The 24417-nt window shown below is 36.5% G+C and overlaps 1 protein-coding gene and 1 long non-coding RNA gene across 2 annotated transcripts in view; one reads left to right on the top strand and one right to left on the bottom strand.

Annotated features, from left to right (window-relative positions):
- Positions 1–24417, bottom strand: part of Gmds (GDP-mannose 4,6-dehydratase) — a 552983-nt gene that overhangs the window by 451626 nt on the left and 76940 nt on the right. Inside the window, exon 2 of the mRNA XM_042680355.1 lies at positions 7006–7050. Coding sequence (XP_042536289.1) covers positions 7006–7050 — 45 coding nt within the window. The remainder of the gene's footprint in view (positions 1–7005; positions 7051–24417) is intronic.
- Positions 423–23374, top strand: LOC122108434. Its single transcript, XR_006147572.1, has 3 exons — positions 423–433; positions 2049–2050; positions 23279–23374. It is a non-coding gene; the product is annotated as an uncharacterized LOC122108434 (long non-coding RNA).

Raw genomic sequence — 24417 nt, 5'->3', positions numbered from 1 at the left:
GATTTCTTTTTTCTTTCTTTTTGTTCCTTTGGTTTATTCCCTGTTGTTACTGTTTTTTATTTCTGTCTTGTATATAAGTTTATCTGATTTGGAGAAGGGAAGGGGAGTAACAGAAACAGTAGGACAAAGGATAAACAAATACAACAGTGAGACTTACCAGACATTATGTTGGTAATGAACTTTACAACTTGAGGGTGGGAGCTGCCAGGGGAGGGGGAAACTGATGAAAACGAGGAAGGGGACAACACTGTTCAAAAGAAATATACTCATTATGTACACGATGTGCAGTTACTAATGTAACTGAACCACTCTGTACATTACCTTTACAATAAAAAAATTTTAATGAATAGAAAATTCTAGCTATCTACCTAGAAATAGAAGCCATTTTATTGTAAATACCATCATTTAGATCTTTAAGAAAAAATGTCAAGTGGTCAAGAAGGGCCCTTTAAATATAAATATAAAATACAAATCTGAAAACAAACATTTTTTCTTGAAAAAAAATCCTAATATGCAATGTTATCATTGTCCTTGTCATGTTAACATGGACTTTTCATATATTTACAGATAAATGTTTTTAGAGAGTTCAACTTTCACTTCTCTTTTATTTCTCTCAATTACCTTAGTGTAAAATGGGTACAAAAGCAAGTTGGTGACAGTATGTTTTCAGCTCATCTCCTAATAGTGGTTGCTGACAAGCACTTAAAACTAGATTGTGTTCCATAAAATGTTTCACTTGTGGTGGTTTTCTTTTTCTATGACAATGGAAAGAACATATATCACTATAGCATCCTAGGCTAGAGAAAATAGCTGCTTTCCAGCAATACTATTAATGAATTGATCTAAGGAACTTTCTACATCATGTGTCTCCTGGCTTGTCAGCATCACAAACTGCCTTAGTTACTCATGCATCTACAAGCTCTTTGCATACCGCAGAGCTCCACTGCTAAAATATTTTCTATGTTCTCTCACAATTGTACAACTACCTTGGGAGACAGATGTGCGCACGATCCCAATATACATTAAGAATTTGTTTAAGAGTCACCAATGGCAGAAGAGAATTAAGACATGGACCATCCAGTGATGTTTTCCAAGGCTCCCTTGCCATGAAGGCTGGACTACTTGTATAGTGCTTTTGCTCTCTGCTGTTTAACAGGGTATAAAATAGAAAGGCCTTTGAAGTTTAGCAAGATGCAGCATTAAGTACATATCATATTTACAGTGCAATTTTCCATAAAATCTCAGTATTCTTGGTTTTCCTCACTGTAAATGGGTATTTGTAGGTGCTGGTGACTCATGCCTGTAATCCTAGCTACTCAGGAGGCTGAGATCTGAGAATCATTGTTCAACCACGCAGGAAAGCCCATGAGATACACTTCCAATTAACCAACAAAAAATGGGAAGTGATGCTGTGGTTCAAAGTAGTAGAGCACTAGCCATGAACAAACAAGCTCACAGACAGCACCCAGGCCCTGGGATCAAGCTCCACAAAGCCAAAATAAAAAAATAAAAGAGTAAGTATTGTATCCAAGTATTGTATTCTCTTTGTTCTTATTTTTTTTATTTTTTTTATTGTCAAGGGGATTTCAGTTACATAAGTAAGGTAATGAGTACATTTCTTGTCAACCTTGTTACTTGTTCTTAATGCTTAATCCTGAATAAAATTCAAGAAACAAGCAACAATAAAACTGTAATCTGTCATGTATTTCTCTTCTATATCTATCTATAACTATCCTACAGATGATTAAATGTATATAAAAGCATATACATAAGACACAAATACTATATCATTTTATATAAGTGACTTGGACATCCTGAGATACCTTTTGGTATCCACAGGAGGTCCTGGAACCAATACCCTATAGATACCAAAGGATGTCTACTTTTTCACTTTAAATGGGCATTTAAAACATGATCAAATAGAGTTCAATGGCTATATTAAATGGCCAGGGCCCCACAGCTTCAGGAATCTAAAAATGTGTATGGCCACACAGGTCATTAACCATTACGAATCAATTTATTGATTTATTCCTTCTCAAGCCATTCAGAAGTGCCTGCTTTTGAGTTAACATTAGTTAAGTCTTCAGTACTCTCTTATTTTTTGACTAGAGAAAAAGTAAAAGAGTACAGTTACTATTCTATGCTAAATCTACATATAAGGTTTGTTCTTGCCTATGTTACTTCATCATTTCTGCCCCTGGGACCTGACCCTGCTCTACTTTCTTCTTTTATGTACCAAACTGACACTGACATTGCTACCCAGTTAATGTGTACTTCCTTCCTTCCTATAACAATTCCGTTTCAACAAGCCACATTTTTCACAACATTTAGATGTTCCTGGCTAGCACTCTGCTGCTCTATTTCCAATATTTCTGATATTCATGATAAACAGAACAGATTTGAAATAGCTCAGCAAGGAATTTGGTGATGGAACTAGTCTGTCTGCCTCACCTGAACCATTAGTTGCAGTGGTCCTGCATCTATAGTTTGCAAGAAAGTAGCTGCAGCAATACCTGGGTAAAAATGTTATAAATAACAATTCCCAGAATTCCTAACCCGTCTTTGGTGTTTCATTAGGACCTCTAGGTAATACTGATGTACATTAAAGATTAAAAACTCATTCATGTCTGTACTTGGCCAAAATTCCTGCTATTAACCTCTTGGCTAAGGTGTGGCCAGGTATGTCCCCCTCTGGCCCCACTACACATCTACTAATTATATTCTCCTGCTTATAGTCATTGAGTAATCAAAGACTGTAGCTCTGCAGCTGATAATCATAGAAATTTTCCAATGATTTAATTTGAAAAAAAAAGTCACTCTAACATTTGTTGTAACCAAAGCATAAAAAGATATAGCCTTACTCCCATCAGAGTCCTCTTGACAGCTTATTCTCCTATTATATCAATCTCTTAAAGTTGAGGACAGTAGCCTATTAAAGTTGAATACTGTACGGTTAACGCCCCCCCCCCCCACCATCCATATACACCTTTTATACTACACAAAGGACTTGTATCTGAGGGACATCTGATTTTACTCATGCTTTGTGGATCTGTATCTCTTCACTATAGTGTCAGTCACGTTTTCTCCTATCAATTTGTGGGCAATCATTATTTTTTTGTTTATTGTGAAAATACTGTACAGAGGGGTTACAATTACATGGCCAAGATAATGAGTACATTTCTTATCAAGCATTGTAGCCTCCTCCTTTGTTTCCCCTTCCCAACCCTTCCCATCCTCCCCCCCACCCCACGCCCCCCAACCAATCCTCCCCGCTACCACCACCACCACCCCCACACACACACCAAAGTTGTAAAGTTCATTTTTCGACATAACGACTTGTACATCTCATTGTTGCAATGGGTCCACCTGTATCCCTATTTAAACAATTTGTTTTTCCCCCTCCCCTCCACAAATTATACCGACATCAAATACAGTGAAAGCAGGGGTTATACTGTGGGGGAGGGACATACAAAGCAACAAAGAAATATTCTTATGTGTTAGAAACAATCGCATGAAAGAAAAAAAACATTTGAATACATATCTTAGGGTTCATTTCCCTAACATCACCTTATCTGACCTTTTCTGCTTGACTCAGACATATACTAGATATTGCAAATAAGGGAAACCATGGGACCTATGTTTCTTTGGGCCTGGCTTACTTCACTTAATATAATTTTTCCAAGCCTTTCCATTTCCTAACAAATGAGACAATGTCATTCTTTCTGATGGAGGCATAGAATTCCATTGTGTATATATACCACATTTTCTTGATCCATTCATCTACTGAGAGGCATCTGGATTGGTTCCATATCTTAGCTATAGTAAATATATTGTGCTGCAATAAACATAGTCGTGCTGGTAGCTTTAGTGTGGTCTTGTTTGTAAACATTTGGGTAAATGCCAAAAGTGAGATTGCTGGGTCATAGGGGAGCTCTTTGTGGAGTCTTTGGAGGAACCTCCATACTACTTTCCAAAGTGGTTGAACAAGTTTACACTCCCACCAACAATGTAGTAAGGTTTCCTTCTGTCCACATCCCCTCCAGTATCTGTTGTTTTAGGAACATTTTCTAAAATAGACCACATTTTAGGCCACAAAGCAAACTTGTCCAAATTCAGAAACATTGAAGTTATACCTTGCATTCTCTCTGACCATAAGGGAATAAAATTAGAACTCAACACCAAAAGCCACCAAAGAAAGTCCGGTAACACATGAAGGCTGAACACTGTTGAATCATGAGTGGGTCATGGAAGAGATTAGAAAAGAAATTCAAATGTTCATGATATTCAACAAAAATGAGCACACAAATTACCAGCTCCTCTGGGACACAGCAAAGGCAGTACTCAGGGGCAAGTTTATAGCTCTGAGTTCCTACATTAACAAATTGGAGAGATCTGAAACCAACAATTTAATGAGACATCTGAACCTCCTTGAAAAAGACCAGCAAGATAAACCCCAATACAGTAGACGGAAAGAAATAATTAAAATTAAATCAGAATTAAATGTATTAGAATCCAAACAAAACAAAGAGTTGGTTCTTCGAAAAAATTAACAAAATTGACAGACCCTTAGCAAATCTTATCAGAAAAAGAAGAGAACACACCCAAATAAATAAACTCAGAGATGAGAATGGAAACATCACCACAGAAACAACCAAGATTCAGAACATTATAAGGGAATACTTCTCAAACCTTTATGCTAATAAGTTTGAGAACTTGGCAGAAATGGACCTTTTCCTAGCAAATATTGACATGCTGACACTAAACCAAGATGAGTTAAACCATCTTAACAGGCCCATATCAAGCATTGAAATAGAAACAGCAATAAGAGACCTCCCATCTAAGAAAAGTCCAGGACCAGATGGTTTTACAGCGGAATTCTACAAGGCCTTCAAAGCAGAGCTCACACCAATACTCCTCCAACTCTTCAATGAAATTGAAAGAGAAAGTTCACTACCGAACACATTCTATGAAGCCATCATAACCCTCATCCCAAAACCAGGCAGGGACTCATCAAAGAAAGAGAACTATAGACCCATTTCTTTGGCAATCATTATTTCTATGAGAAATTCCTCCCAGTTGACTGTGATTTTTCCATTTGAGTCTTCTATTGTCTTTCTGTATCAGAATCAAATCTGCTCTTATAATTTAAATGTCAAAGGAATGCAAATATTTGCAGCTCCTAGATAGTCCTTGGCTCTCATTATTCTGTTTCCAATTCTTTCATCCATTTGCCTAGTGAAGTCTTCTAGTTCATTAATGAGAGACACTTGAATGGTGTTTCTACATGCAAGTCTCCATCTCAGACTTCCAGTAACAGCAGCTCTTCTGCCTGTGAATCTGTATATCCAGACTAACGCCCACTAGTCCACCCCTTATCACAGCACACAGACATATTTCCTTTTTTCTATACTAGGCACAGATCCTGCCTTTGACACTTCATCTCCACTCCTCAACTTATGTCACAACACCCATGCATTTGGAACATCACTTTTGAAACACCACCTCCCCCTTCAAAACTTCAAGAATGAATGCTCAACTAGCTCCTTAATCTGGTTCATTTGAGCCTCACTGACTTCATTGGCTACTTCCCAGCACATGCCACATATCAGAAAGTGTACCTTTCCTTCTAATATTTATCAAAGCATAAAGTTAATCCAGTCTGAGTACATAGAACTTCTTTTAAAATCACTTCTTGCACTATATGACCTGCTCTAAAACTTCCTGCTCTACAGAATATGCAGTGTATGTACATAAATACATATACTCTTGATAATTACATTATTACTCTTTGATTATTCTGCCAGGCAATATATGCAGACTCTTGATTATTACAGTAATATCATCATATGAAAATATGTACATATGTCCTTTCATAATTGCATTCATCTTATTTGAATATTGTAAGCTAGAGAACGATTACTATTATATGAGTACAGAATGGGATAAAAAATTCTCTATGACTTTTTATTTGAGGAAGGGCTTTTTTTTTAGTTTTTTTTGTTGTTGTTGCTGTTTTGTAATACTGAGTTTTAAACTCAAGGCTTTACCCTGAGTAGGAAGCTCTCTACATTTGAGCCATGCTCTCAGCTCTGCTATAACTTCTTAAAGTCTAAAAGTCAAGGCTCTCAAAAAGATTGAGGTAAAGTAAGAAAATTAACTTTCTTTTCTTCAAATCCTGTTGGCATCTAGATGCCATGTTTCTTTCTTTTGTTTTTCCATTTTTCCAACTTCATATTTTTATGCAATATCCTACAATTAGAATAAAAAGACAATGAAAAACTATTAATGCAAACATGAGCAAAGCAGGTCATAGCATACAGTCCACTGTCAGTTTCTTAATTCATACACTGTCTATATATGAAAAAACTTTCTAACAAAGTGAAATACACACAATAAAGTACATCAAATTTAATGTAAAACTATTCTTTGAGGTAAAGGAGAAAATATTGAAGGAACAAAACAAGTTGATGATGACAGCTGCAGTACACCTAAAAGTTGCAGCTTCCATAAAAGTTATGGCTGCCTCTTAGAAAGTAAAAAACCTCCATGTGTAAATTTTGCACTCAAGCATGCCAAAAATCAACTTGATTTTTATTGCTTTATGCAATTTCCAAATTAAATGATTTCATCATGAATAGGAATTTTATGTACTCACTGCATCATAAATCAGCCTTTATAATATTACTGTTGGGCTTGCACAGACTGCTATTTTCTCAGGAATGTAGAAGGTATCAGGAAGGATATGTCATCAGGGCTTACCAGAAAACAGCACAATGAGTTGGTAGTATAACAGGCACAATGGTAAAGTCTGCCTCAAGATTCTTATTTGGGAAGTGGCGCTGTGGCTTAAGTGATAGAGTGCTACCCTTGAGCTGAAGAGCTCAGGGACAGTGCCCAGGCCCAGAGTTTCCACCGAAGGTACACACAGGAACATGCAGCAGAAGCAAGCTGTTGGATCCCAGTAGTCGCCCAACTACTGGCCCACTGAGTTAGTTAGTTACTTACCTCATAGCCTTTCTCCAGCAGGAACTCAGCCAAGTATGAACCATCCTGGGAAGAGAAAAAAAATTGGAAAATGTTAGGCCAAGAGTAGCTAATATAAAAAGATGGCCTATATTACAGATTTTGAGGAAAGCATTTAAAGAGCTATTTGAACTAGAATTGAGTATGTTGAGGAGAAAAAAAAAACAATGACAGTATGTATTGCCTAGCATACCACGGTACTTTCTTCCAGACAGTAATTCATGTGAGCAATACAGAAGTAGGAGGAAGAAACTGAAATATACAGAAGTAATCAGAGGCAACAAGAAGTTTCAGATCAACATGAAGGTAAGTTTTACCACTTACAAGCTCTTTGAAATACGCACTTGTAAAGCAAAAAAAAAGTCATTATATTATAGGAACATGAAACAGGAATACGACAAATCCAAGGGAGATGTGAAAAAGAAGCTGCTGGGTAAAAATGTGATGGAGGATAACTTAAAGACTACTAAGGGCAAGTAAAAGAGATGGCAACACAAGGACTATTGGTATTACTAAAGACTGTGCTATGGAGTTGAACACCTTTGGGGTGAAGTGACCTCCAGGCACTGGATGGGTGTTGGCTGCTAAGTCTAAGTGTAAGGATTCTGAAAAGTCATTGGGAGGTTTAAAGGGTTTTAAGGTATATATGTATACATTGGGAGATGGGGATGTAATAAGGGAAATATAAAAAAAATTGTATTATCATAGCATGTGAATGCAATACACATATGAACTTTAAAAAGGAGAAGAACAGAAGGCTTCATCCCAGAGATGCAGGGATGGTTTAACATGTGTAAATCAATAAATGTAATCTATCACATCAATAGATCCAAGGTCAAGAACCACATGGTTATCTCCATTGATATGGAAAAGGCTTTTGATAAGATACAACATTCATTCATATTAAAAGCTCTGGAGAAAATAGGAATAGAAGAAACATTCCTTAAAACAACAAAAGACATATATAACAGACCAACAGCCAATATTATTCTTAATGGGGAAAAACTACAACCAATTCTAAAATCAGGAACAAGGCAAAGATGCTCACTCTCCCCACTCCTCTTCAATATAGTTCTGGAATCCTTAGCCAGAGCAATAAGGCAAGAAAAAGACATTAAAGAGATCCGCATTGGGAAGTTCAGAAGTTAAACTATCCCTTTTTTGCAGATGGCATGATACTAGTTACCTCCATGATCCAAAAAACTCCAATCCCAAACTCTTAGAACTTATAAACCACTTCAGTAAAGTAGCAGAATACAAAATCAACCACAAAAATCAGTTGCCTTTATGTATACCAACAAAGTACAAGCAGAAGGGAAATTGAGGAAACAATCCCATTCACAATAACCTCAAAACACAAATATTTAAGAATTAACCTAACCAAAGATGTAAAGGAACTCTTGAAAACTATAAAAACTTAAAGAAAGAAATTATAGAGGACACCAGGAAATGGAAAGACCTTCCATGCCCTTGGATAGGCAGACTTAATATAGTGAAAATGCCATACTGCCAAAATTGATATACAAATTCAACACAATTTCCATTAAAATCCCAATGATATTCATTACTGAAGTACTTCTGTACTTCAGTACAGTCCAAAAATTCATATGGAACAACAAAAGACCTAGAATAGCCTAAACAATTCTAGGCAAAAAAGACAACATGGGAGGAATCTTCATGCTGGACTTCAAACTCTACTATAGAGCCATAAAAACAAAGACAGCTTTGTACTGGCACAAAAACAGACCTGAAGACCAATGGAACAGATTAGAAGATCCAGAAATAAAACCAGATGTTTACCATCAGCTGATATTTGAAAAAGGAGCCGAAGACATACAGTGGAAGAAGCACAGCCTCTTCAACTACTGGTGCTGGGAAAACTGGACAGCCACATTCAGAAAACTAAAAGTGGACCCCAGCTTGTCACCATGCACTAACATCAACTCAAAATGGATTAAAGACTTTACCATCAAACCTGATACTCTGAAACTCAGGACAGAGTAGGAGAGACACTTGAACTTATAGGCACAGGCATGAACTTCCTGAACAGAGTCCCAGGGTCACAACAAATTGGAGAGAAAGACTTGATAAATGGGACTACCTTAAAATAAAAAAGTTTCTGCACAGTTAAAGACACAGCAACCAAACTAGAAAGAAAGCCAACTAATTGGGAAAAAATATTCACCAGCAATATATCAGACAACGGCCTAATATCCAGTATATACAGGGAACTCAAGAAACTAAGCCCTCCCTAGCCTAACAAACCAATTACTAAATGGGCAGAGGAACTAAAGAGAGACTTCTCAGAAGAAGAGATTTAAAAAAAAAAAAAAAAGGCAAAGAAACACATGAGGAAATGCTCACCATCCCTGGCTGTGAAGGAAATACAAATAAAAACAACACTGAGATACCACCTTACACCAGTCAGAATGGCCCACATCCTGAATTCAGCCAACAACAAATGCTGGAGGGGAGGTGGAGAAAGAGGAGCCCTATTGCACTGCTGGTGGGAATGTACACTTACACAACCACTTTGGAAAGCAATCTGGAGCATCCTCAGAAAGCTAAATATAGACCTCCCCTATGACCCAACCATACCACTCCTAGGCATCTATCCTGAACAACAGGAACCAAGATACAAGGACACATGCACCTTCATATTCATTGCAGCATTCTTCACATTAGCCAAGATTGGGAAACAACCCAGATGCCCCACTACAAATGAATGGATCCAAAATTGTGGTACCCATATACAATGGAATATTATGCAGCCATTACAAAGGACAAAACAATGGCATTCGGGGGCTGGGAAGGTGGCTCAGTGGTAGAGAGCTTGCCTTGCATGCATGAGGCCCTGGGTTCAATTCCTCAGCACCACATAAGCAGAAAAAAAAGCCGGAAGTGGCACTGTGGCTCAAGTGGTAGAGCGCTAGCCTTGAGCTGAAGAGCTGAGGGACAGTGCCCAGGCCCAAAGTTCAGGCCCCACATTTGGACCAAAAAGCAAACAAACAAAAACAAATAATGGCATTCGCAGGAAAATGGATGGAACTAGAAAAAAAATCATTTTGAGTGAGGTAAACCAAGAGCAAAGAGACAAACAGAACATGGTCTCCCTGATATGTGGATGTTAAATCCAAAATGTAAGGAGATACCACAAAGTAAACAAGACTCAAGAAACAAAGGCCCTCCACTCATCTGGTCGTATCATTACTAAATGACCCATGCTGCTGACCACATATATGGTATATATGTGCATATCTGAAGGAAACTAGAAGAAGGACACAGAAACAGAGGGAAACGGGAAAACATACAACAGTGAGACCCATCAGCTGCATTGAACATTGATCAAAATGAACTAAGCAACTCAATGGCAGTGATGGGAGGGAGGGAATGAGAGGGAAAGAGGGAACAGCTGACACTAAGCAAAAGGAAAGAAATGTACACGTCAACAGATGTGAAGAAATAGCTGTATTGTCAAAGCTCATAGAATCCACAAACTTTATAATCACAATAAAGACAATTTGTCCCACGAAGCTTAGAATGTGTTTGTGACTTTAACTAAGTATTACTATCCCACAAGACTATCAAATTTGTGAAATTTATGTAATCACTTAATCACAATAAAAAATAAAAAAGGGGAAGAACATTAAAAACTGTATAAAATAGTTAAGTACTTTGTACTAATCTTAAATCCACCACCTTAGCATCTAAAGTGTTTGACTAAATAGAGAGATTTTCAATTGGCTTTTAATACTGTAATTCTTTTTTAAATTTCTAGGTAGGGGGTCTCTATTTAGACAAAAGTATTTCATGTACCACCTTTAGGGAAAAATGTGAAAAATTTATTAAAATAGCAAGCAGTTAATTTGATGAATTCCAGAAGTACCATACAAGTTATCCTTTCTCAGAAAATAAACTGGACAGGAATTTTATGATTAATCCTATAACTGTCATTCTTTTACCCCAATAGGGAGTCCCCTCTAATTCTACCTAGACTTAAACACAAAACTGTATGTTAGTAGACTCTTAACTATTGAATTTGTGACCTTAAAAATAGGGATAAAAGGGGCTGGGAAGGTAGCTCAGTGGTAGAGTGCTTGCCTTGCATGCATGAGGCCCTGGGTTCGATTCCCCAGCACCATATAAGAAAAAAGAAAAAAAGCCGGAAGTGGCGCTGTGGCTCAAGTGGTAGAGTGCTAGCCTTGAGCTGAAGAGCTGAGGGACAGTGCCCAGGCCCAGAGTTCAGGCCCCACGACCAGACCCAAAAAAAAAAAAAAAAGGGATAAAAATAATTAGGATGATTGGATTTTTCTTGGGTTTCATTAGCTTGAAAAAAAGATTAAAACAACTCTGTGTTTCTGGGTGGGGGGGTGGGGGAGGATGGGAAGGGGAAACAAAGGAGGAGGCTACAATGCTTGATAAGAAATGTACTCATTATCTTGCCCATGTAATTGTAACCCCGCTGTACAGTATTTTCACAATAATAAAAAAAAAAAAACTTCCAACCAGATATTCCAGAAAATAGAAAAATGAAGCAAGCCATATTACCATGACTTGACCCCAAAGCTGGAACTGAGACATCCTGTGTGTCCTGAAAATGACAGGGCTGCCACACAAGTGTTTACAACATTAATGCAGAAATCTTGCACAAACTGAAGTATAATGACAAGGCAAGGCATATAAGGGACACATATTGTGGTTCATTAAAACTTCCAGCAAGCTGAACCATTTCAGTTTTTGTAAGAGTGGCATGCAAGTATGTTGTGCCTATATTCAGGTGTAAATGTATATTGAGAACATCCCCTTAATTGTTCCTAGAATAAACAGTATTGTCACTGATAATGGACAAAAAAAGATTTTCTTCTGATTTCTTAACATAAATATGCTGGTTTGCAGACTCATAGAAAAGAGAAAGTGTTTGGCATTTTCATCCCAAGCTTACTATGTGCATGGTTGTTACAAGGCAGACCAGGAAGCTGACCAATTCAAGCTAACATAAGCCAGGTTGGCCTACATGACCATTGGAAATGATGATGATGATGATGGTGGTAATAACAATAATAATAATCTCATAAATTAATCAGTGAGACAACAGCTTTCTAGAAACAGTTCTGTAAACAAAGAACAATTTGATAATCAGTTAGAAAGCCCTGTTATACTGTTGATATTAACAAGCTTCTCGTGTTTTTATAATCTCTTTTAATAAAAAGTTAGAAGTGTTTTGTGTCATATTATAGTTACAAAGAATGTTTAAAAAAACAAACTAACAAAGGCAGAGGTAACTGTGTTGAAGATCCCTTGGGTGAGGAGATCTGTGATTATTCAGAAAGCTGATGTAAAACAGACCTGACCAGTACTGAACCCTGTCAATAGGTCTTGTTCTTCTCACCCAGGCCACTTCTCAAACTTTCCAACCACACTGGAACACTCTGAACTAGCAGTGGCACTTGCTTCCTCTCTACTTCCTTGCCAGCCCTTTCCAGTGATAGGGCCCAGTCTGCACAATGAGTGGAAAACAAGCCGAGTGAGGGCTCCTGGTCTCTGGCCCACAGAGCTCAACTGGTATCCTCCTCATCCTCCCCACAGTCTCCTGGGGACACCAGGGAGACTTGGTATCTGAGTAAGCAGATATCCACCAAGTCAGTAGATTGTTCTTTCCGCCTCCCCTTGGAGCATGGGCGATAAGAGAATGCTCTAATCAAACTAATGACTGAAAAGTCACACCAAATGAGAACCTGCATTAAGTTGTCACATTTATCTCCCCTGAGACCAAGAAATGAACAGATTAAATCTATAGTTTGTTCAATAAAAATATGAAGTCCAGCCTGGGTTCAAATCTTTTACAGAAAATGTTTTAATAGGAGAACTAATACCCCAATTGTGATGCTTTTAATTCTGCACATGGTTTTTGAGGATATCTATTTCATATTAAATGTCATACTGTTTTAGGTAATCACCATGCTTTAACATTTTCAAGACACGGTAATGTTTTGTCTTACTTTCACAAGAACCTGGCTAAGAAGGCAAGCAGCCATTTGGCATTTCAGGTCATTGACACATAGAAGGTTAGCCTGTTTGCCTAAGTTTACACCAATAGTTACAACAAAGACAGGACAAGAATAAGTCTTCCATTATTCTAAGCTAGGAAACAACCTCCTCTCTCAATCTCCTCCACCTGGGAATTACTAAAATATATCAAATCCCAACAAAATAATAAAAAGACAGTAAAGGGCTCATTTTCAAACCAACCTGATTCAGTCATTCTCCATTAAGGATGTTTTATCATTAAACAGTCCTTCTAGTTTTAATCAAGTGATCCATACCCAGAAACCATGAAATTTTAGAACACTCTGGAGCTAAGAGAAAGGAAAAAGGACACAGCACCTGAGATTTCCCAGATCTTGTTTCTGGGCACATGCATGCCTATAAGGCTCAGTACAGTGTTGTTTGGAAGTAGTCTTGGCAGAGCAATGTGGCCTCTGCCTATAGTCCAAAAAGGCTAGGGTCTGGTTTATCCATACTTTTTAATTTTTTTTGCATTTTTTACTGTTATTATTAAGTAGTTGTATAAAAAGGGATTACAATTCCAAAGTCACTGTACTCAGGTGCTCCTTAGTCACTATTTTCTTTGTTTTCTCCCATTTTCCCCCTGTTCTATTCTTTAGGGGACATGGACCTTCATTTTTCATGGAGTACTCTGAAATATCCAAGAAATCATCACATAAAAATTAAGCATAATTTGGACTGGGAAGGTAGCTCAGTAGTAGAGTGCTTGCCTTGCATGCATGAGGTCCTAGGTTCAATTCCTCAGCACCACATACGTAGAAAAAGCCGGAAGTGGCACTGTGGCTCAAGTGGTAGAGCCTTGAGCTGAAGAACTGAGGGACAGCACCCAGGCCCAGAGTTCAGGTCCCATGACCGACCAAAAAAAAAAAAAAGCATAATTCAAAAAATGTAGTACTATTTTGACTACTGAAACTACTTAACATTGCATCTGTTTGTTTTGTTTTGTAAAGAAATACAGAAGTCCTTCTCCTTTTCTCCTAAGGGTAAGAGATGACAGGAAAAAATACTAACTGCCCCTTACACTCACTCTGTGTTCAAATAAATACATACATGCCAAAGCAGACATTATCTTGTAACCAGTGTTTCTTTTCTGTCTTTCAACATTTATAGCCAAGGTGGACCAAAACAAAAAAAGAACCAATCTTACATGCAATTTGATAATCTCTCTAAATTACATACTAAATCACATTATATTTTTCTGTTAAGGCACTACTTGGCAGGTTATTTAAACAAAATAAGTAAGTAGTAGTAGAATGAAAAAGCCATGCCAACTGATCTCATCATCAGGACATAGAATACTCCATCTGAACAGTAAGGAAATGCTCACTTACATGGCTCTCCATGCTCATTCACTGGCATATTCTAGTTGCTTTAATAAGAAGTACTTTTCAATTAATTAGAACTGTAAGATCAAGGTATATTTTACCTCCTCTAAGAGAACTATAAACACTTCTATGATAGCAAAAGATGGTGTTTTGAATCAATGAAAATTTCCAATGACTTAACCAGTGGGATGTGAAGCATCCAAAGGCAAAATATATTCAACATGTCTTTATACCTGGATCCTTTTTGTAACAAATCACTGGATACAATTTCTGTTAGACTCAAAAAATTCTAAAGACCACAGAGATTAATTAATCCACCTTTCTCATTTTCCAAATCAAGAAATTGAGATTCCAAACAGTTAAATGTTTCATGTCCAGTCACACACTGAGAAAATAGCAGAATCTGAATCATAATTTTTTAAGTGAAAAAAATATGTCTTTACCCTCCTTGACCACAGGCTGCTCTTAAAAATACTTAACAAACTAGGTATAGTGACTCACACCAGTAATCCTAATCCCAGAAATCAGGAGGTGCAGGTATCAGAATGGGATATTCATTTTAAGGTCAGCCTGGACAACCTAACAAGACATTATCTCAGAACAACACCTAAAATTAGAAAAAGTAAAAAAGACACTACCTAAAATGAAGAGTTTATACAACTAGACTATGAACTACAGTTGAAAACCAAGAAAAGTACTCTAAAATGAACAAATTATACAACCAGACTATGACTACAGTTGAAAAATCAAGTAAAATATTGTTAAACATTACCAGAATCAGTGATGGTCTACAGAATAACATAATTAACTGATTGAATGATAGAAAGGTAATGGGTCACAATTAATATTTCAAACATATATTTCCATCTCATAGTCTCAGAACTGTGAAAATTATTTCCCCCAAAAAGTGTTGCCACCAAATAACAGACATTCACTTCTTTAGATATGCCTACAAACAGAGAAGAACACGGTAATGCAAGAATAGTATCAACCACTCCTGAGTAATGAAGAGATGGCAATGACCTGAAGCTGAGACCCTCTCTCCTTTTCCTCCCTGCCAGGGACAATCAAGAGCAGGTGTTCTATGGTTGCATACACACATAACTCAGGTGGAGAAGGAAAAGTGGCTCTGCAGTCACATTGGTTTTCCAGTAACCAGTTCTAAAAAAAATCTACAGTCATCCTACACACTGGTCTACAATACTCACAAAACACACTCATTTTCAAAGTGTTTGGTTTTATGCCCTTTGTCATTTTAAAAAATTACATATCAAAATATGAAGAAGAAAGCCAGGCGCGGACAGATAACAACTGTAATCCTAGCTACTCAGGAGACTAAGATCTGAGGTTCGGTGTTCAAAGCCAACCTGGGTAGTAAAGTCCATGAGACTCTTATCTCCAAGAAACTACTCAAAAAAGCCAGAAGTGCACTGTGGCTCAAGTCTTGAGCAAAAGAAGCTCAGGGGCAGAGTTCAAGCCCCAGGACCAGAAAAGAGAAAAAAAGAAGAAATTAGAATTAATTTAAAATATTTTTTCAATTTGTGAGGTTAAGTGACATAAGGATGGGGGGCATTTCTTTCATGTTTTCACTAGTATTGAGACTCAAGAGGGTTGTTCCTTTTTATTTGTTTTTTGTTTTGTATTTTTGACCTTATATATTATTTCTCTGGGGGATTGTTTATCTTTTATACCCTTTACACATTTTTTCCTATCAGGCTACAATTATGCCAATTGGTTTATTTTTACAAGTGTTTACATAATATATAAAACTACCTGATTTTTTATGTCCCATATAAGGCAAACATGGTCTTGTTTGTGAATCTGTCTTTGGGAGGGTAAAGGGGGAGCACAGAAAAGGTGGGACAAAGAGTGAACAAACACAGCAGTGATATTCACTAGACAATATACAAAAAATGAACTATAAAACTTGTAGGTGGGGGCAGAAGGGAAAAACTGGAAGGGAAGAGATGACATGGCTCAAAAAGATAGGTACTCATTACCTGATTTATGTAACTATAACCTCTCTGTATATAACTTCTACAATAACAATAAAATGTAATTTTTCAAAAAAGAAAGCCAAGAGGCTGGGAAGGTGGCTCAGTGGTAGAATGCTTGTCTTGCATGCTTGAGACCCTGGGTTCAATTCCTTAGCACACATAAACAGAAAAGGCCAGAAGTGGTGCTGTGGCTTAAGTGATAGAGCACTAGCCTTGAGCTGAAGAGCTGAGCGACAGCACCCAGGCCCACAGTTCAGGCCCCATGACTGACAAAAAAAAAAAAAAGAAAGAAGAAAAAGAAAGCCAAACATGGGTTAGCAGATTTTCAGTGATAGAACCCTATAACAACAGACTGAAACACATGTTCCTTCCAAATTATAAATTACTTTAGTGAATAGGCAAGCAAATACCAAATTTTAAACTCCAGGTACATCTGCACAGAGCCCCATTAATAATAGACTGAATTTCAACAGACTAAAATAACTTTCTGTAATTATTCTGTCATGGGAAAGCATTTTAACAAAATAAGATTGAAGGTTTCAAAAACAAATAGGTAGAAAAGCCATTACTGATAAGGTATAGAAAGATAAATTTTAATTTAAAGTCTAAGAAATGTTTGAAATGTCTTAGAGGTAAATCCAAAGACACAACTCACATGTGTACATGATACATAGATGCATCAAGGATGAATGTGCCACTTATCTCCACATGAATAAAAGCACGGCTGTGAAATATTAGCCACTGGCTTTCATTTGTAGTGTAAGCTATGTGAGCTTGAACTGTTTATCTCCCTCCTCTCCTGAAATACACACCATTCTTGTCATTCATGTTGAAGTTTCCAACTATAAAGAGGAAAAATCCTATTGTGAACTATTACTCCAAATGACAGCCAATGTTAACAATGAGCATTCTCAGCACTTTGTACATCTTTGTACATCTGTGCCACACATCTCCAAGTGTTCCATATCCATCAACTTCTTTTCTTTGCAAAAACCCAGGGAGATTGGTATTGTTAATACTTCTGTTTTACAAAAGGGGAAAACAAGTCAAATTGAAACTAGTTCTCCCAAGGTCTAAATGTTAGACCTAGACAAAGGGTTTAAGTAAGGCAAATTTGTAATACATTATTTATATGATGATTAACAGGCATCATCACTCCACAATGATGACTACAGATTTTTTTTAATTGTAAAGGTGATGTACAGAGGGCTACAGTTACATAAGTAAGGAAATAAGTACAATTCTTGTCAAACATTGTTAACCCCTCTCGTTTTCTCCCACTATCCCTCCCCCCCTAATTCTCCTTCCCCCCAAGTTGTAAAGTTCGTTTCCAACATAGTGTCTTGTGGTTCACCCTTTGTTCTCTGTCTCACCATTTCTGTGATTGTCCTTCCAATCCCCAAATCAGATTAACAATACAAAGAGTATCAAAATAAAAAACAGTGACAAGGGGTAAACCAAAGAAAAAAGAAAAAAGAAATAACTTTATACAGTACACTAAAGGGAAAAAAAGAAATCCCTTGTTTCCATATCTTGTAGTTTATTTCACTTAGCATCATTTTATATGCTCATATGTACATGGCTATTGAGCAATTGTGATACTCTACTAGGACTATCCTAGACATATACTAATTATTACATATGAGGGAAACCAGGCAGCCTATGTTTCTTTGGGTCTGGCTTACTCCACTTAATATGATTTTTACATAAATTTTAATATTTTAAAATTTAGCTTCTATAGACTCTATTAACAATGAAAAGTGAACAGAATTAGTGAGTATCAAACACTCACTTGGACCTTAGGTATTACAGAATAGATCAGGAAGGAAATAAGAGATTTGTCCCTGCCCTATTGCTCTGAGAAGTATCTGGGCAAACAGGCATTTCCTGGCCTAGATAACATTATAGTTCAATACTGGCTGAGTCCACCAGATTTCACACACATCAGCACACCCACACGTGTACAGGATGAGAATAATAAGCAGGTGACCTGTACAGCTAAATCAAAACGTCCTGCTATCGGGGAATAGCAGTAAATGCATGAGTCATAGACAGAGGGTAGCAAGGCTTTGTGGATGAAAGAAAAGCTATGAAATACTATCACAGTGACCTCTTTATCCTGGATGGCACATTGCCCTAGAGAAATAAATCACCCACTTGGGCATGAAATCAAGGATGGAAAAAAACAGGAAATGCAAGAAGTATATCCCTGTCAAAAATCCTGTTGATGATCTGCCTAACTGGGCAGTTCAGTGCTGTCTAGATAACTAATACTGACTTTAAAACAACATAATAGCTAAAAGTTTTTATAATTCAGGGCTTCAAATACATATTGGTAAAGACTTGTAGAGCTATAAGGACACTGATAAATTACCAGTAAACTTCATGCTTTAATGTCTCTTTACAGTATAGCTTTGTAGTATAGTAAATAGCTATAATAACAAAACAATACAAATTTTGTAAGTTAATTCCTTTCCCTTTTCTTCATTCCTATTCCTTTATTTTATATATGTGACAGTCCATACATTTAAAAGCTATTTCTATACAAAGTACATAATTCTAATTACTCAAATGATTTATTCAGGAAATATTTTTTTGCATTTACTCTTACTCAGGCAGAGCTGCACTGTGTCCAGTGTTCAAAATCATGCTAATTAAACATTTTAAGTTTTCTTATGTCTTTAAATCTGAAACAAAAAATTTCATAATGAAAGGAAATCATGAAATTTTATTGTTAACTTGATTTATTAGAATTTCCTCATATATTTCTTTTTATTAATTTTTCCTGGCTAAGGAAGAAGGATAAAAAAAGGTTTTTTTTCCATTTGTGGCTTTAAATGATACAAATAATTGCAAAAATATAAACATTATTTTGAAAATATAAATATTAATTTTGTACATATTTGTTGAATATATTGCTGCTAAAACATCACTGTTGGTTACGTAGGCTTTAATTACTTAAAAATATTCTTGTGTCTTTTAACCCAATTTCTTTCAAGTATTTAATTATTCAGTTATAAAATTAATTACCAGCTAAGATTGCTTTTTAAACATATATATATATCATGATAGAAAAATGTCACTGACTGGCTTCCTATTTTAGTTCTACTCTGCACCTATGGAAATATTATAAAACACTAAAGGAAGATGCAACCTAAGGACTGATTTGTGGAAATGGGAACATAGTTTAGTAGCAGATCCTTGACTAGCACATACCAGGCCCTGGGGATAACAAGAAAAACACAAACAAAAAACACTGTGTTTTGAGTAACTTTGAATCACTTAAAAGAGATGAAATTTAATCATCTGTATATGAACACAAATGCATAAATGTATAAGCACTCACCCTGAAAGCTGCGAATGATAAAAAAAAAAAAAACAATGCTACCTAATATATAGAGTGTTCTGAGTGAAGGATACAAAGTTTTCAACCTAGGGAGGACAAAGAATGTTAGTTTCACTGGGAAGAGGTCTAGGTTCAGCTTGTAAAATTCAATTTTGTAGGCAAGTACAGGTCTGTTTACTCCTTAGGTCATACTAGGTTTACTGTAGATTATGGTTTAACCACTTTGAATAGCATCCAAAACACATTTGAGGACAGGAAGGTATCATATATTTTAAAGTATGTGCCATACCTGGAGTATGTCTTCTAGTGTCACTACCTTTGGAGCTGTACAATCCAGATTTGTTTCAGTGCCAATTTACAGGGAAGTGAGAGGAAGCATAAAACTGTTGGTAAAATACTGAAATTACAGTTCAAATATCTGCAGGACTCATGCTTTGCTTTTATTCTGTTGTGCTTTTCACACCAACAGCAGTGAAGACTTAGCTCTTATCTAACCTTATCCAACCATTAACTTCTTTAAATTTCTACTCAATTGAATAAGCAGAAATATGCTTTCAGAAGAAGAAAGAGTCTTCAGGTGAGAAATATGACCCTCCCTAACAAGAACTGAATACTTGCCTTTATCTTGGTCTCTCATCCATAATCTAAATTTCCCACCTAGCCAGGACTTCAGGCTGAGGAGGAGATATGCTTAATTAACTTCAGTTATAGAAGTTAAAGTGTAAATGTTTGTGATTCTAAATAACCTGACCACTAGCATCTTTTGGTCAAATCTTTTTTTTTTTCTTGTGCTGGTACTGGGGCTTAAACTCAGGGCTTTGTGCTTTGGATTAGCTTTTTCACTCAAAGCTGGTGCTCTACCATTTGAGCCATATCTCTACTTCTGGTTTTGGCTAGTTAATTAGAGATAAGAATCTCACAGACTTTTCTGATCGGGCTGGCTTAAATCAAGATCATCAGATCTCAGCTTCCTGAGTACTTATGATTGCAGACATGAGGCACATGTATCTAGCTCCAAATGTTAATAGTATTATTAATATTATTAATTAAAGCACAAATAATACTTAAATTGCTCATGCTTCAAGCTGCTATCTCTTCTGAAATTTTTTTCTTTAGTATTGGTTGTAGGACTTGAATTCAGGGCCTGAGCACTACCCCTGATCTTTTCCACTCAGGCTAGCACTCCACCACTTGGAGTCACAGATCCACTTCCAGTTTTTGAGTAGTTAATTGGAAATAACAGACTCACAGACTTACTTTCACAAGATGGCTTTGAATTGTGATCCTCAGATCTCAGTCTTCCAGCTAGGATTACAGGCACGAGACGCCAGTACCCAGCTTGAAATTCGTAATTTATTTGGGGAAATATGACAATTTTTGTATATTTGGATTATACATTTAAGCTACACTCTTTTATAGGTATGATTAATTCAACCTGATACTACAGTATATATGGTTATCAAAGAATTTTTGTTTTTACCAAAATAATTTAATTTTAATAACTATTTCTTTTCAGTTGCTGAGAACTCTTAAGGTATTTTTCCCAGTTGTATTTCATATCATACTGATGTAGCTGATATTATATTCATTTTTCCTGATTAGAAAATTAAAGTTCAGAAAGCTTACATCCTGGAAAAGGGAAGGGAGGAGTTGGCGAGGTGGGAAGGGAGAGGATGGTAGGGGAAAAACAAAGGAGGTAACAATGCTCGATGGGAAATCTACTTATTACCTTACTAATGTAACTGTAACCTTTCTGTACAGTATTTTTAAAATAAAAAAAACATATAAAAAAGAAAGCTTACATCCTTTGTATATAGTAAGAGAATTTGACATAATATAAACCAATTTACCCAATCCTAACGACAGTGTTATTTCTACAATAATTGTATGACAATAAAAATAGCTTATTTAAATTATTTAATAAATTAACTTATAAATACAATTATTTAATAAAATACTCAACCAATATAAAATTCAATACCAGCTTTTCAAAGTTTTTGACTAAAATATATAAAAATGCATATGAAGTTTAGTATGAAATATTTTTAAGTATCATCAATTATTACCCTGATAATAACCTGCTAATAAAACCTAATGCTAGGATGGGAAGGTGGCTCAGTGGTGGAGTGCCTGTCTCACATGCATGAGGCCCTGGGTTCAATTCCTCAGCACCACATAAGCAGAAAAGGCTGGGAGTGGCATTGTGGCTCAAGTGGTAGGATGCTAGCCTTGAGCTGAAGAGCTGAGGGACAGACCCCAGGCCCAGAGGTCAGGCCCCATAACTGACAAAAAAAAAAACAAAAAACTATTGCTTTCAAGGGGAGGTGGGTAGAGGAATGAAGACAGGAGGCAGGGAGGGAATGCAGTCATAAAATTCAATGCATACCTATGAAACTAGGAAAACTGAAGGGTAGGGATGGGGAGAATGACGAAAGGAGTTGCAACAACAAGTGCACTGTATTCATAAACTGATTTATTAAATCAACACTCCTTTGTACAACTACTTAAAGATAACAAAAATATAATTTTTTTAAAAAACCACTGCTCAAACGAATCTTTCTACTAAGTATATTAAACAAATGAATCATTTAAGCGATCTCTCTTTATACTTAGTTTAAAAATAAGTAAGTACCAAGTTTGGTTAAAAAAAAAATCATGGGGTAGTCAACTGATAAGTATCTACTAACACCTAAAGCATATATAAAAGTCATATCAAAACTTACTTTTAAAACTGACAAGCAAGATGAACAACAGGGAAGCAGGCAGGGATAAAGGAACGTAATAAACAAAATGAATACTATTATGTGCATGTACGGAAATATTACAATGAGCCCCCTCACATTGTACAATTAATAGGTGCAGATTACAAATGTGAAAAAAATATATAAAGCATTATGTCATGTTCTCCAATAAATAAAAATAAGGATAATATGTGCTTGCTATGTTAAGGGTTTATAATTTAGTAGAAGCACAAGGAAAAACCTATCATCATCATCACCATCATCATAAGTAGGAAGGTAGATCATCATCATCATCATCATCATCATTATCATCATCATCATCACTGACTTAAAATTTTTCACTATTGTGCTAAACTAGGAGTGAACTTAAAAATATTGAAAAACTTCTACAGCACAGGCACCCCACCAGAATGGCTGCCAGTTTACATCTTGATACACAAGGTACCTGGCCAGCTGAATTTCAGTCTTCATTTGTAACTGTTAACACAGACCCATAGTTGAATATATTCTTTTTTTAATGAAAAATCACACTTAACTTTATTATTTGGTAGATATCAGAATACCAACTTCTCCTAAGAGTTTATGCTGTGATTTTATTTTAAAATGAGGCACTGTTAATTTACATTTTATTTAAGGCCATACAACTGAGTAAGAATAAAATATAATAGAACATAATGAATCAAAATATAGACCAAATAAAAATTCAAAAGTAGCCAGTGTAAGTGAGCATTATTTCAGGCAGCAGAATGATGACACTATGCATACTACCTACTGATGGAGTATTATACATGAGTGTTTGTAATTATTGATTTGCTAGGATTAAATTGTCCCATGAATTTACAGCCAGCTCAGAGCAAGGAAATGGAAACATACTTTTTTTTTTCTTTTTTGCCAGTCCTGGAGCTTGAACGCAGGACCTGGGCACTGTCCCTGAGCCTCTCTGTGCTCAAGGCTAGCACTCCACCACTTGAGCCACAGCACCACATCCAGTTTTTTCTGTTTATGTGGAATCAAACTCAGGGCTTCACGCATGCTAGGCAAGCACTCTACCACTAAGCTACATTCCCAGCCCCATGCATTGTTTTTAAATGATTTAAAGGTATTTATAATATACCAGACATTGCATCTGTAATGTTATTGATGTTCAAATATGGATGGTTTGGGAAAAATTACAAAAAAAGCTGAAATATTGGGACTGACTTGTAAAAAATAAATTATTTTCATCAAAATCTGAATGTCCAAGCTACTTTCCCATTATTTCTTTGAATATTTACTTCAAAAACAATTGAGAGCTGGGCGCCGGTGACTACACCTGTAATCTTAGCTACTCAGGAGTCTGAGATCTGAGGATCTCAGTTCAAAGCCAACCCAGGCAGGAAAGTCTGTGAGACTCTTTTATAGATATATAGATATAGATATAGATATATAGACATAGATATAGATATATAGATTTTTTTTCCATCGTTGGGCTTGAATCTGGGCTTGGGTGCTGTACCTCAGCTCTTCAGCTCAAGGCTGGCACTCTGCCACTTGAGCCACAGTGCCACTTTCGGCTTTTTCTGTTTATGTGGTGCTAAGGAATCGAACCCAGGGCTTATGCATGCAAGAAAAGCACTCTACCACTGAGCCACCTTCCCAGCCCTACTCTGTGAGACTCTTACCTCCATTAAACTACCAGAAAACCAGAAGTGGTGTTGTGGCTCAAGTGGTAGAGCACTCGCCTCGAGCTGAAGAGCTCATGGACAGTGCCCAGACCCAGAGTTCAAGTCCCACAGCCAACAAAACAAAAAACAAACAAAAAAACCCCACTGAGAACACAATTTCAATGCTTATATCTAAAACTCTGGTTGCTTTGGAAATAAAACATTTAATTTAATTTAACTGAAAATATATAGGAGATAGTTAAGTAAAATTAAATA

This window comes from Dipodomys spectabilis, unplaced genomic scaffold (genome assembly GCF_019054845.1).
Source record: "Dipodomys spectabilis isolate Male_0828 unplaced genomic scaffold, ASM1905484v1 ptg000059l, whole genome shotgun sequence".
Classification (NCBI taxonomy): domain Eukaryota; kingdom Metazoa; phylum Chordata; class Mammalia; order Rodentia; family Heteromyidae; genus Dipodomys; species Dipodomys spectabilis.
Note: the sequence above shows the minus strand (reverse complement) of the source record. Positions and strands in the feature narration are given on the sequence as shown.